At 37.8% G+C, this 13,485-nt stretch overlaps 1 protein-coding gene across 2 annotated transcripts in view; it reads right to left on the bottom strand.

Moving 5' to 3' along the window:
• Positions 1-414: 414 nt before the first annotated feature.
• The window catches only part of nlrc11 (NLR family, CARD domain containing 11), a 45,964-nt gene continuing 32,893 nt past the window's right edge, over positions 415-13,485 (bottom strand). For both annotated transcript variants that reach the window (XM_056473940.1, XM_056473939.1), the window contains 4 exons: positions 9,577-9,750; positions 6,861-7,034; positions 5,387-5,560; positions 415-2,591 (listed from right to left, as the gene is read on the bottom strand). In XM_056473940.1, the coding sequence (XP_056329915.1) occupies positions 2,495-2,591; positions 5,387-5,560; positions 6,861-7,034; positions 9,577-9,750 (619 nt within the window). In that variant the 3' untranslated portion in view covers positions 415-2,494. The remainder of the gene's footprint in view (positions 2,592-5,386; positions 5,561-6,860; positions 7,035-9,576; positions 9,751-13,485) is intronic.

The following is a 13,485-nucleotide window of genomic DNA, read 5'->3' as shown; positions in this document are numbered from 1 at the left end:
CAATAAAATCCATGTTAGACATTTAGTCTGTTCTCCCTACTGAAAAATCCAGCTTAAACCAGCCTAGGCTGGTTGGCTGGTTTTAGCTGGTTGACCAGCCTGGTTTTAGAGGGGTTTTGGCCATTTCCAGGCTGGTTTCCAGCCATTTCCAGCCTGGTCTTAGCTGGTCAGGCTGGAAAATGACCAGCTGAGTCCAGCTAAAACCAGCTTGACCAGCCTGGTTTAAGCTGGACATAGCTGGTTTTGGCTGGTCAAGCTGGTTTTAGCTGGATTTAGCTGGTCATTTTCCAGCCTGACCAGCTAAGACCAGGCTGGAAATGACTGGAAACCAGCCTGGAAATGGCCAAAACCCCTCTAAAACCAGGCTGGTCGACCAGCTAAAACCAGCCAACCAGCCTAGGCTGGTTTAAGCTGGATTTTTTTAGCAGGGCTGTGAATGAAGCAAGTAAACTCAAAACGTTTAAGCGTCTATTTTTGCGTGAATAGCACGGTGTATCCGCGCGTACTACGTCTGGTGTGAACACAGCATTATAAACACAACCAACCTTAAAAATACAATCTGGACCACCCCTTTAAATGTTAGGCAATCTTCATCATTCAAGATATTTTTGGCCACTTAATGGTTTTCCACAATCTGCCAGTTTTTAGTAATGTGTTGGGCAGTTCTTAACCCAGTTCAGGTAGTTTCAGCAATTTCCTTGGATTTTATTTTATTTTTTGCTTGATGCCTGAAACGTAAGCCATGTCGTAGTTATACAATGGGAGGCGCTTGCCTTATTTTCTTGTTTAAATCCAGGTCGAGACGGGTTTTTTTTTTTTTTAATGAGCAGTGTACAAATAATTGGCTGTTTACAAGTTCTAAATTGTTATTTTCCTTTTTTTTCTATTTTTTTATACTCTATACATGGGAAGAATTTGTTAAAACTATTGTACTGTCCCACTCAGTCAGCTGTCTTCCCCATCTCGCTCTTATCTCTAATTTGTGCCTTCATTTCCTTTTGTATCTTAATTTTTGCCTGCACATCTCTTGATCTTGCCATCTGCCAAAATAATGCACAAAGTTCAGAACCAGTTTTGCTGCATAAATCAAGTAGTGCATACACTTGAAACTGTTCTTTGTAAGTACGAAAGATTACACACCGCCAACCTCCATAAACCCCCACATCACCACTAAATAAAAAAAGGGGTTTCCCCAAAAATCCTCAGTATGCATTGAACACTGGTCCTAATTTACCATGCTACAGCAGCCCTACTTGCCTTACACACATGCTCTTTTTCGTGATCCTCTTTACCAACATCTTGCCTTTATATACATGATTTTTACTAACATCTTTCTGTACATTCTTCGCTAACATCTACAGTACATGTTCTTTATTATTGTCTTACCTGTCGCATACACTGTTTTCATTCATTCAATTATTCATTTATTCATTTTCCTTTAGCTAAGTCCCTTTATTCATCAGGGGTCGCCACAGCGTATTAAACCGCCAACTTATCCAACATATGTTTTACACAGCGGATGCCCCTCCAGCTGTAACCAAGTACTAGGAAACACTTATACACTCACATACACTACGGCCATTTTAGTTTATTCAATTCTGACTGTGGGGGAAACCGAGCACCCGTAGGAAACCCACGCCAACATGGGGAGAACATGCAAACTCCACACAGAAATGACAACTGACCCAGCTGGGACTCAAATCAACGACCTTCTTGCTGTGAGGTGACAATGCTAACCACTGCGCCACAGTGTCGCCCCTTGCACTGTTTTCATATTTGTTTTGCCCTTCATATTAGCTCTTCACTAATGTCTATGTAACCCCGCCTGTCCTACACCACCCAACCCACTTCAAGCTGGGATCAAACTGATGATTCTTTGCATGGGAGTCGGTTGCTCTAACAAGGAGACTAGAAACCATGGCTTCTAGTGTCTGTCGCTACAGCACATTTAGAGGTCAGAGAAGTGAGGTTTACCTGCATAGCACTTCAATAGCTGGCCTCCGCTACATCTAGATGCTCTTTTCTAGCATTTACATGCTCTTCGCTAACATCTTACCTTTCACACACACTCTTTGCTATAGACTTGCCTTTACACTTGATGAACTAGAGCCGGTCGTAAATTGGCTGTGTGCTTCATTTAAAACATTGTGCATAATGGTGTTTTCTGCATGATGTTTTGCACTTCTCTTTTGGTGTTGACAGAACTTGAAGTGATTCTAGGCCTGGCAGTGCATAAACAGATGGTACTCTTGCACTCCCAGTCACAAGTTGGGAGCCATCATAATCAGAATTATGTCTATGGAAAAGGAGTAACTTTCTCCAAAGATGATTTAAAGCCTGTTAGCTGATACTATGTGCACTACATGCTATTAAAAAAATCAGGCTGTGTGCAGATAAGGCGGACCAACTGTTGATGTTTAACAATGTACATTAGATGCACTACACGCTTACCCTAGCATGTGTTAAAATCATACTTTGGCTTCTCAGTGGTAAATCATTCGTTTAGGGTGTGTGGCCGGACTCTCTGTGGAAACATTTCTGGAAAGTGGGAGCTGGGCAGAGACATGAATGTCATTGGGTACTTGTAAAGCCTAAAATAAAACACAAAGGCAGAGTCAGTCAATTTAAAATAGAAACAAGTCTCAAACATAAAAGAAAACTGTATAACCTGAAATTTAGAGATGTACTGAAATGAAATTTCCCCAATGAAACCAAAAATCATGCCTGAATCAAGTCAAATCAGTTCATTCCATTCATAGTAGTTATTCTGTGTAATAAGAATCAGTTTGACTAATATTATATGGTACAGTATAATAAGTGTAATAAAATAAATTATGTCTTCACTTTTGGTACAGTGAATGTTTAAGGAAGTGTTTAACGAAGAGATAAAGATTGTTTGTGTGTTGTTACTTACTTTACATACAGTAGCACAATATAAGAACAGTTGTTGACCATTTTGCTGTATACAGATTGTATAAAAATTATTAAATAAGCTCAAAGGGCAACATACAATACATAAAACATGAAGCAAATAAAAGGAAACAGCGACTCTGGTATTAAAAGCCTTTTTTAAAAGGTGAAGTTTCAATTTCCTGTTGAATCCTCCTCATAAACCTATATACCAGGGATCACCAAACTTGTTCCTGGAGGTCCGGTGTCCTGCAGAGTTTAGCTCCAAACCTAATCAAACACACCTGAACAAGCTAATTAAGGTCTTACTAGGTGTACTTAGGTAGGTAAAACCCAGGCAGGTGTGTTGAGGCAAGTTGGAGCTAAACCCTGCAGGGCACCGGACCTCCAGGAACATGATTGGTGACCCCTGCTATATACACAGATGGATCAAAAAAGGACAGTCATGTTTCTGCAGCAGTAGTAATGGGTCAATCACACTACGGAAATCGCATTCCAGATCAAAGCTCAATTTTTACAGCGGAAGCAAATGCTCTATTTTTAGCTTTGGAACACATTGAAAATGCTGAGGAACACAATTTTATTATTTTTACTGACTCGAAATCTTGTCTACGACAAAGCCGTCAAAACAGCCCTAGCAGGAAAGCTAAAGGAGTGTAAAATCCTACCTTCAGATTTAAAGCCACTAATAAAAGGCTATATTCTAAACAAAAGGCAAACAGAATGGGATCAGTGCCCAGAAAATAAACTTTTTGAAATTCAGCCAGAAATCTGAGAAAATCTAATTAATTTTTTAACTCCAGACACGATGAGATTGTTTATAGAAGATGCCGCATTAGACACACGAGACTCACACATGAACATTTACTGAAAGGAAAGGAGAAAAACCACCATAATGTCAATATCACAAAAGAAACCAAACTGTTAAACATATTCTTGTGGAATGCCCTATTTTTAATGTTATCAGACAACAGTTTTTATCAGGAGAGACTTTAAATGATATATGTTTAAAAGTGAATCCTTCTAAAAAATGTTATGAAAAGTAAACTGTAATTTTTTTTAGATTTTTATGTTATATAATTTAATATATATATATATATATATATATATATATATATATATATATATATATATATATATATATACATACATACATACATACATACATACATATATACATATATATATATATATATATATATATATATATATATATATATATATATATATATATATATATATATATATATATATATATATATATATATATATATACATATATATATAATTGTTATTATTTATGTATTTTACCTTGTGTATTATTTATTGCTGTTGGTGACTTTTAATTGTTAGAATATTTGTATAATTATAGAAAAGTGGTGTTTATAAAATGTGGTGAACTTGATCTGTTTTTTTTTTTTTTGCCATGACATAGCCAAAGAAGCTAAAATGGCAATAAACTCAATTCTCTCTCTCAATTTCCTATTGAACAGAGATACTGAGATTCTAAAGAGACAGTTCGACAATTCGGGGCCCACAATGCAAAAAGCCCGGTCTTCCTATTTCTTTAACTTTGATCTGGGAACTTTAACATCTAGCAGATATGTTAACAGTCACAAGTTCAGATAAATAAGAAGATGCCAGACTATTTCAAACCTTTTTTAAACTTTAAACATATAGTGCTCAAATTTACGAGTCCAATAAGAAGTCTAGCAGCAGCGTTTTGGAGCATGTGTAGGCAATTTATATAAGATTGAACAATACCTACATAAAGCTACGGTCACACTGGGCTTTGTGTGTGCGAAATTCTGTCGTGCGGCGCTGCGAAAAGGGGCGGGATTAAACAAGATGATTAGACATTTAAAAAAGAGAGCGATTGCTCCATGCTTTAAATATCTGTCCAGAGAGGTCATGTTTTCATCCTCGATTGGTCTCACGCAGTCAAGTGATGCGATTTCGCAGGTCAGAGTTCACCAAGATTGAACTTTGCACCGCAGCAACATGCGAAACTTGACGCATGACCCTGCGTTTCCGGTCTGACGTATTCGCGTGCGTATGAATGGAAGTCTATGGGAAGAAAAGTCAAGTGTGACCGTAGCTTAAAAGGAATTGCAGAAATCCAGACATGAAGATATAAATGCATGCATTACTCTCTTGAATTCAGCAGGAGATAAAAAAAAAGCCTTTGACTTTGCCCAGTAATCTCATCTCAAATACCATTACTATTAGATTATCACCTGAGGCATGTGCACAAGACTATAATATTGCATAAAACAATGCTACATCCTAAACTCATTCTGTCTAAGTGTGAGCATATTGGGTGGTTTAATATTCACCCTGTAAAGGCCTCACATTACCAAATAATCTAAATCAGTTAATGCAGATCTGCCTACAAAGGTTTCACACACCTTTCCTTATCATTGTGAAATTAAATATGAAACAAGATTATTTATTTAAAATGTCTACTAGTACTTACAGTAGTTTCTCTAGTTTGTGATGTTGAGAGTTCAAAAGAGAGGTGAGCAGTTCTTGTCCTGTGTCTCCAAGACTATTTCTACTGATATCCAGCTCTCTCAGATGTGATGGGTTTATAATCAGAGCTGAAGTCAAAGCAGCACAACCTTCAATAGAGATTCCACATCTCCTCAACCTGTAGAGAACAATGACACACTGTTGTTGAGGACAACTGGACACTGGAAATACACTCACCAGCCACTTTATTAGGTACACCTTACTAGTACCGGGTTGGACCCTCTATATTGACATGATAGCATCACGCAGTTGCTGCAGATTTCTCGGCTGCACATTCATGATGCGAATCTCCTGTTCCACCACATCCCAAAGGTGCTCTATTGTATTGAGTTCTGGTGACTGTGGAGGCCATTTGAGTACAGTGAACTCATTGTCAAGAAACCAGTCCGAGATGATTCGCGCTTTATGACATGGCGCATTATAATGTTGGAAGTAGCCATCAGAATGGTCAGCAACAATATTGGTCAGCAACAATACTCAGGTAGGCTGTGGCATTGGCACGATGCTCAATTGGTATTAATGGGCCCAAAGTGTGCCAAGAAAATAACCCCCACACCATTACACCACCACCACCGGCGTGAACCATTGATAAAAGGCAGGATGGATCCATGCTTTCATGTTGTTGATTATAATTTCTAACCCTACCATCCGCCTATAGAACTGCCACTCACTGGATATTTTCTCTTTTTCGGACCATTCTCTGTAAACTCTAGAGATGGTTGTGTATGAAAATCCTAGTAAATCAGCAGTTTCTGAAATACTCAGACCAGCCTGTCTGGCACCAACAACCATGCTATGTTCAAAGTGACTTAAATCACCTTTCCTCCCCATTCTGATGCTCGGTTTGGACTGCAGCAGATCGTCTCGACCATGTCTACATGCCTAAATAAATTGAGTTACTGCCATGTGATTAGATTTTTGCGTTAAGGAACAGTTGGACAGGTCTACCTGATAAAGTGGCCAGTGAGTGTACAGTACAATCATGTAATATTGCTCAAATTACCCATTATAGGGGTTAAAACATTAAGATTCATGTTCTTTTAATGCATCCATATGTACATGATAGGCAGTAAAATAATTTTTACTATACAGGTATTTGGTTCTTTGGCAAATTATGTTTATTATTCACTTCATAGAAATATCAACAATGTGTGTATTAAGTCACTGAATCTATTCCAAACCTAAGAATCAATTCAAAAACTGAATCAAACCAAAATGTGAGTTTGGGAATCAGAATCAGAACATCTGAATTAATAGCTAGCTCTCATTTTTTCCTTTTACAATTCTATTTAACTTAAAATTCGTTATGTTGTAAATGCGTTAGAACATCTCAACAACAATTGAGTAATATACTTTGGAAAATGTTGTAAAAAGCATAATCAAATTCAGTCACATGATAGAATATCAGGTAATCTTACCCCAGTATCTCCAATTTACATTTAGGATTCTTGAGTTCAGTAAAGAGATGCCTGACTCCCCAATCTCGAAGATTATTTTTAGACAGATCCAGTTCTTTGAGATGTTCAGGGTTTGATCTCACAGCTGAAGCCAACGCGATACAACCTTTAGCCGTGATTCCACAACTACTCAACCTGTAGAGAACAATAACAAACATCACTCTGACAGATCAAAACACACAGGTCTGTTTAATGGTTGTAGGAAGGTGGTATCGAATGCAAATGTCTTTAGCAAATGTAACCATTAAACCAACCCCCATCAGATTATAAGCATTTATTTATGATTGATATATGTTATGATTGCTGTGCTGAGAAGAGGCTGTGAAGTGTGTCTGAAGGATATACAGGAAATCTCAGACGCAGTTTCAAGAAAGAGCAAAAACCACACAATGCTTTGAATTGGTGAGTGATTCAGAGTTTGTTTAGTGATGTGGGCCATGTGGAGCCTTGTGACCAAAAGTGAAACCAAGGAAGCAGAATATCATTAAGTTATTGGATTTTATAAATGTATTATATATTTTGCTCTTAAAAGAGAAGAGGCCAGTTCTGTGATTGCAATAGTGGCCAATACTGACCAGAGCAAAAAATAGTTCATCAACAAGGGGGGTTTGTGCATGTACAGAAAATAATTATTAGCCCTCATTTGAGATTGTAATTCTTTTTCAAATATTTCCAAAGTGCTGTTGATTTGGGAGATTTGTTTTTTTTTATAGTGCATCATAATGACAACCCATAATGACAATGTGATGAAAGATTTTTTTTAATTGTTGCAAATTTATTACAAATAAAAACCTGAAAAATCACATGTACATCAGTATCCACAGCCTTAGCTGTGAAGCTCTAAATTGAGCTCAGGTACATTCTGTGGTAAATTCAGTTGATTGAACATGATTTTAAAAGTCATACACCTGTCTGTATAAGGTTCCAGAGTTGACAGTGCATGTCAAAGCACAAACCAAGCGTGAAGACAAAGGAATTGTCTGTAGACCTCTGAGACAGGATTGTCTTGAGGCACAAGGCTGGGGAAGGTTACAGAAACATTTCTGCTGCTCTGAAAGTTCCAATGAGCAAAGTGGCCTCCATCATCCATAAGTGGAAGATGTTTGTAACCACCAGGACTCTTCCTAGAGCTGGCTGGCCATCTAAGCTGAGTGATCGGGGGAGAAGAGCCTTAGTCAGGGATGTGATCAATAACACGATGGTCACTCTGTCTGAGCTCCAGCGTTCTTCTGTGGAGAGAGAAGTTACGTTTGGAGAAAACCAAGCAGCGCTCATCTCCAGGCTAATACCATCCCTACAGTGAAGCATGGTGGTGGCAGCATCATGCTGTGGGGATGTTTTTCAGCAGCAGGAACTGGAAGACTAGTCAGGATAGAGGGAAAGATGAATGCAGCAATGAACAGACATTCTGAATGAAAACCTGCTTCAGAGTGCTCTTGACCTCAGACTGGGGCAACGATTCATCTTCCAGCAGGACAATGACCCAACGAACACCACCAGAATATCAATGGAGTGGCGTCACAACAGCTCAGTGAATGTTCTTGAGTGGTCCAGCCAGAGCCCAGACCTAAATCATATTAAACATCTCTGGAGAGATCTGAAAATGGCTGTACACCGTCGCTTCCCATCCAACCGGATAGGGCTTGAGAGGTTCTGCAAAGAGGAATGAGCAAAAATTCCCAAAGACAGGTGTGCCAAGCTTGTGGCATTATATTCGAAAAGACTTGAGGCTGTAATTGCTGCCAAAGGTGCATCAACAAAGTATTGAGCAAAGGCTGTGAATACTGATGTACATGTGATTTTTCAGCTTTTTTTATTTTTAATAAATTTGCAACAAATTCAAAAACTTTTTTCACATGGTCATTATGGGGTATTGTGTGTAGAATTTTGAGGAAATTAATTAATTTAATCTATTTTGGAATCGTTCTAATCGTTTGTCCTTGTCAGTACATGATATTTTGATGACAGTACATAATATTTACTAGTTATTTAACAAGATACCAATATTATAAAGTCATTGGACAACTGGGGTTTGTTCTTATCCTTACTTGTGTGTTTATACATGCATTCTAAATCAGAAATTCATTTATTTGGTAGATTTAGAGAAAACATATTTCATAATGAACTTGGATACTAGTTTGAGTGTGTATCTGAAGCGAAGGAAGTATGTTTAAGTTATTCTTTGAGTTAAATTTTCCAAGATTGATATTATAAGCCTTTTATGTACTTAACCTGTTTTTAAATTAATTTTATTTGGAAAAAACACATTACAATTATTTATGCTGTTAAAAACAGATTTTAAATATTATTTTAAATCTGGCAGTGAGTTGGGATATTAAAAGGAAGCTTTTATATTATTCAAGAGACAGTTAATAAAATAAAATCGCAAATTCAATCTACAGAAGTATAGAAAAAAAGTAGGAAGAACATGAGGATGGTGGAAGGTGGTCAAACAGGGGTCATCAACCCTGTTCCTGGAGAGATACCCTCCTGCAGATTTCAGCTGTAACCTTGATCAAACAGACCTGTCTGTAATTATCAAGTGCTGCTTCAGGTCCTAATTAATGGATTCAGGTGTGTTTGATCGGGGTTGGAGTACCTTTCTGAACTCTGCAGAAAGGTAGATCTACAGGAACAGGGGTGGTGACCCCAGTACTAGACCATGTGTAATTCTCACCTGAGTATCTCCAGCTTACAGTGAAGATTTTCAAGTCCAGAAGAGAGAGTCTTCATACCGGAATCCCCTAGTTTATTCCCAGACAAAGTCATTTCTCTCACTAGTGAGAGCTTTGATGTCAGAGCTGAAGCCAAAGCAGTACAACATTCCTCTGTGAGACCACACTTGCTTAACCTGTTGCAAACATAGTGACGATGTTAAGACTTGGTCTTAGGTATTAGTTTCACCAGCTAACAGTTAAACAAAAAATTGTATGGTTACTTTTATAAAGCAGAACTATGTACGTTTTCTTTAGTTAAAATAATGTCTCTAAAATGGTATCAGTGCCAGAATAAAGTTTAACTAGAAGCTAAATTTGAAAGCCAATGTGACAGCGCTGAGAGTCAAATGCAGTTGGCAGGAGAAACAGCAGCAACAGATGCCACAGAGCCACCAACAATGTTGCATTTGATTTACATCCTTGTTGATTTACATAAATTTTGCTGCTGCAGCTATCAGATCTGCCTCCTATCACCTGAGATGCAACTTTGGTTGAGCAACCTGGTACGCACAGCCCCACTCATCCCTGCCAATGGAACATGGACATAAGGTATAAAGAAATGCCTATGAGCGGAACAGTGTGATCTGCTATAAACCAACGGCCATTGGTCATTCTAGTTGGTTTGGTGTGTTTTATGCCACTCGTTATACACAGGTGTTTAAAAAATAATAACAATTCCCAAATAAAGCTGCAAGCAGCAATTAAGCGGCCAAGCTCTTCATAGGCAGAATGAGCAAAGCAGTCCAAAAGCAGAATGAGCAAAGCAGTCCAGAGGTCAAAAGCAACAAGGTTAGTAAGGAGCATCAGACAGTGAAACAATGAGTTTTTGATTACATTTGAAGCATGACAGCACATGTATGATAGCTGACACACAAAATGGCTGACCTGGAAAAATCAGACATTGTTGTACTCGGCATGTTTCGCCGGATGTAAAGAGACCAATTTTATGAATCTTGGACAAATGGTTGAGAAATTCTAAGCAAAAAAAATTTTTTGTATCTCCGGACCACTAGGGAGCAGTACGCTGAAATGCTGCATTTAACCTCAGAACATAAGTGTCATAACGCACACCAAATTTGGTGTGATAACGTCAACATGTTATGGAAATCTCACCTCAAGTTAATTTTTGCAAACTCTATGTTAAATGCAAACAGTTGGTCAAATCAACTTGAATTCCATAACTTTTGGTCAGCATTGTCTGTAGATCATGTGATTCAATTTTGGTAAAAATCTGAAAGGCAGTCTAAGAGGAGTTTAAAAAAATAGGTTTTCAATCAAAAACAAAATGGAGTTTAGTTCATTTTGGCATATTTGGTATCAATGGTCTCGGCATGATCCAAGGAATATAACAAAACACATGTCATATCAATAAGGAATGTTTAGCAAAAGCAGAGTACCCGCGGGGTCTTAAAAGCATTGAAAAAGTCTTAAATTTGATAATCTCAAATTAAGGCCTTAATAGCCTTGAATTTGGTATACAAAGTCTTGGATTTTGTTACAAAGATCTTACTTTATTCATTTATTTTTGCTTTTTCTAGGATTAAAGCTCATACCGTAACAAAATTAACTGTTACTAATGTAGGCTAATAAAAAATTCATTCAGCGTAACGTTGAGTGCATCTTGCGCTCCACGTCATAGCAGAAACTGCGTCGCCGTAGCTTACTATGGCGAGGGAGGCAAGCGTGAGTATTTACAACGCTCCAACTACTTAAAAACGCAGAAACTGTGCTCAATTTCACTGCATGTGTTTTCTGGACAGTCTTTCACTGACACTTACAGCAGAAGCTCCTATTTCACTGCTATTGAGAGAATGAAAGTAAACTCTATTTCTCTCTCTCTCTCTCACTCTCTCTCTCTCACTGTGGCCCGTTTGACCTGCTGGCGTGACTTTAATGCTGTGTGTCGCTTGCTTAGTGCTTTGCGTCTATGTGTGTGTGTGTTTATACAGACAGCTTGTTACAGGTGTGTGTGTGTGTTTATACAGACAGCCCCCCCCCCAATATAAAACTGTGTATGCACTGTGATGCACCGAGATATCGAATTGAACCGAATCGATGGCATGATAATCGTAACCGAACCAAACCGTAAGACCAGTGTAGGTTCACACCTCTAATTTCTACATTAGAAGCATTGCCACCACAGCCTATCTTACTGTGGCTCAACACCAACTCTACGGCAAACGCATTGAGAAAAAGCCACAAGCAGAAGTTGACAGGATTTGAGAGTCTGGGCGAAAAAATTGCAGCCAAGGCAGAAGAGCTTGGTTAATATCAGCTGTCAATCACTCAGTTCCAATGACAGGGAGCTACAGCCATGAAAATGTAAAGGTCTGGATACGAGAGAAAGAAAACAACACTGACAGTTTTAGAAACCACCTAAAGTTACAAATAATGACAGATCTGATTAGTGATCATATAATGAATGTCAATCCAGTATTTACACTTTTCGAAGAGTGGATAAAAGACTTCCAGTGGTTAAAGTCCACTATTAAAATGACTAAAGCATTCACTGTAAAGCCGCTGGGACGGAGTTTTCAGATAACAGTGTTTGCCACTGAATCTACACATTTTAAGCACGAGATGTTCTAACGTTATTTAATCCTTGATTTAATCGTCACGATACTGTCAATCTTGCGACTGGCACCGCGTTCACAATCGATAAAGAGCATGCATTCACTGAGATGAAACTAATATTGCAGCTCATGAAAAGACTGTTATATTAGGATGATGTATGCAAATAATAAGTTATAATATCATCGGTGCAATATCAGACACCACCCGTGAGAACACAGCACAGTTGTTATTGTTAACTAATAATATTTAAATAAAATTTAAATCAGAGAAATCCTCTGACTTTTTTCTTTTTTTTTTTCTGTATCGAAAACATACTGAACCATGACAACACTGTGTCGTATCGAATCGAATCGTGATTTTTGTGAACCGTTACACCCCTAGTACTAATATAAACTGTTGAGGTACCAATATGTACTCTTCAAGTACAAATGTGTACCTTTTGAAAAGATACCACCCCAGTGAGAGCTAGCTCGCGTAGCTATTTATAAAAGTGTAGGAATGCTAACAGAAACAATAGGTGCCTCCGTACCTGCGGTGCTTGGCCCCTAATAATGACATTATCATTATACAGTACTGAGAAGTGCTAAGCCATCCATGGCCAACAAACAAATGTTGTGTACACATAATAATCAGCACAAAAATATGTTCTTATGCATATGTTGTGTTTTAATTACACCTGTTTAACACAAAAGTAAAGTTATGGAATATAAATTATTTTGTCAACAAATCAGTGGAGCTCTAGTCTCAGTTGTACCCACTGAGGTATTGATATTCATTCATTTTTATATGGGTAAGTCATTTGTAGTTTAAGAGGTTAATAGACGGAAAAGGTTTTAAAAAACATAAGAGTAATATATATTTTGTAATGCTTGTCTTAAGATGTATAACCTTTGAAGATCCTGTAAAAGTAAAATAAAGTTCCTTAGATGCTAATATCAGTATGTTAGTCTTAAGGATGTCTATAAGCTAGTATGCTCTGAAACAGTGAAAAAAATGGATTAAGAAGAAAAAATATAAACCTTGCAGTTTGTCACTTTTGCCTAAATGATCAACTTTTTTTTTAATTACTTCATACTTCAGTTTCTCATGAAATCAAATCTTCTGACCAATCAAATGCTCTCTAGTGTCTGACATGCCCTGCACCCTTCTAATTTGATTTGCATTTTATTTGATGTGCTTGAGCTCAGGCGATCTTATTGGCAGAGCTGTGAAAATACCTGAATGCTATTGGCTGTTTTTTCTTTTTAAAGGGGAGGAGCTACTATAAGTCCTGATCTGTCTTCATGTTTCAGTTG

The sequence above is a fragment of the Danio aesculapii genome, chromosome 15 (genome assembly GCF_903798145.1).
Source record: "Danio aesculapii chromosome 15, fDanAes4.1, whole genome shotgun sequence".
NCBI lineage: Eukaryota > Metazoa > Chordata > Actinopteri > Cypriniformes > Danionidae > Danio > Danio aesculapii.
The sequence above is the reverse complement of the archived record's forward strand: the minus strand, read 5'-3'. Positions and strand labels throughout refer to the sequence as shown.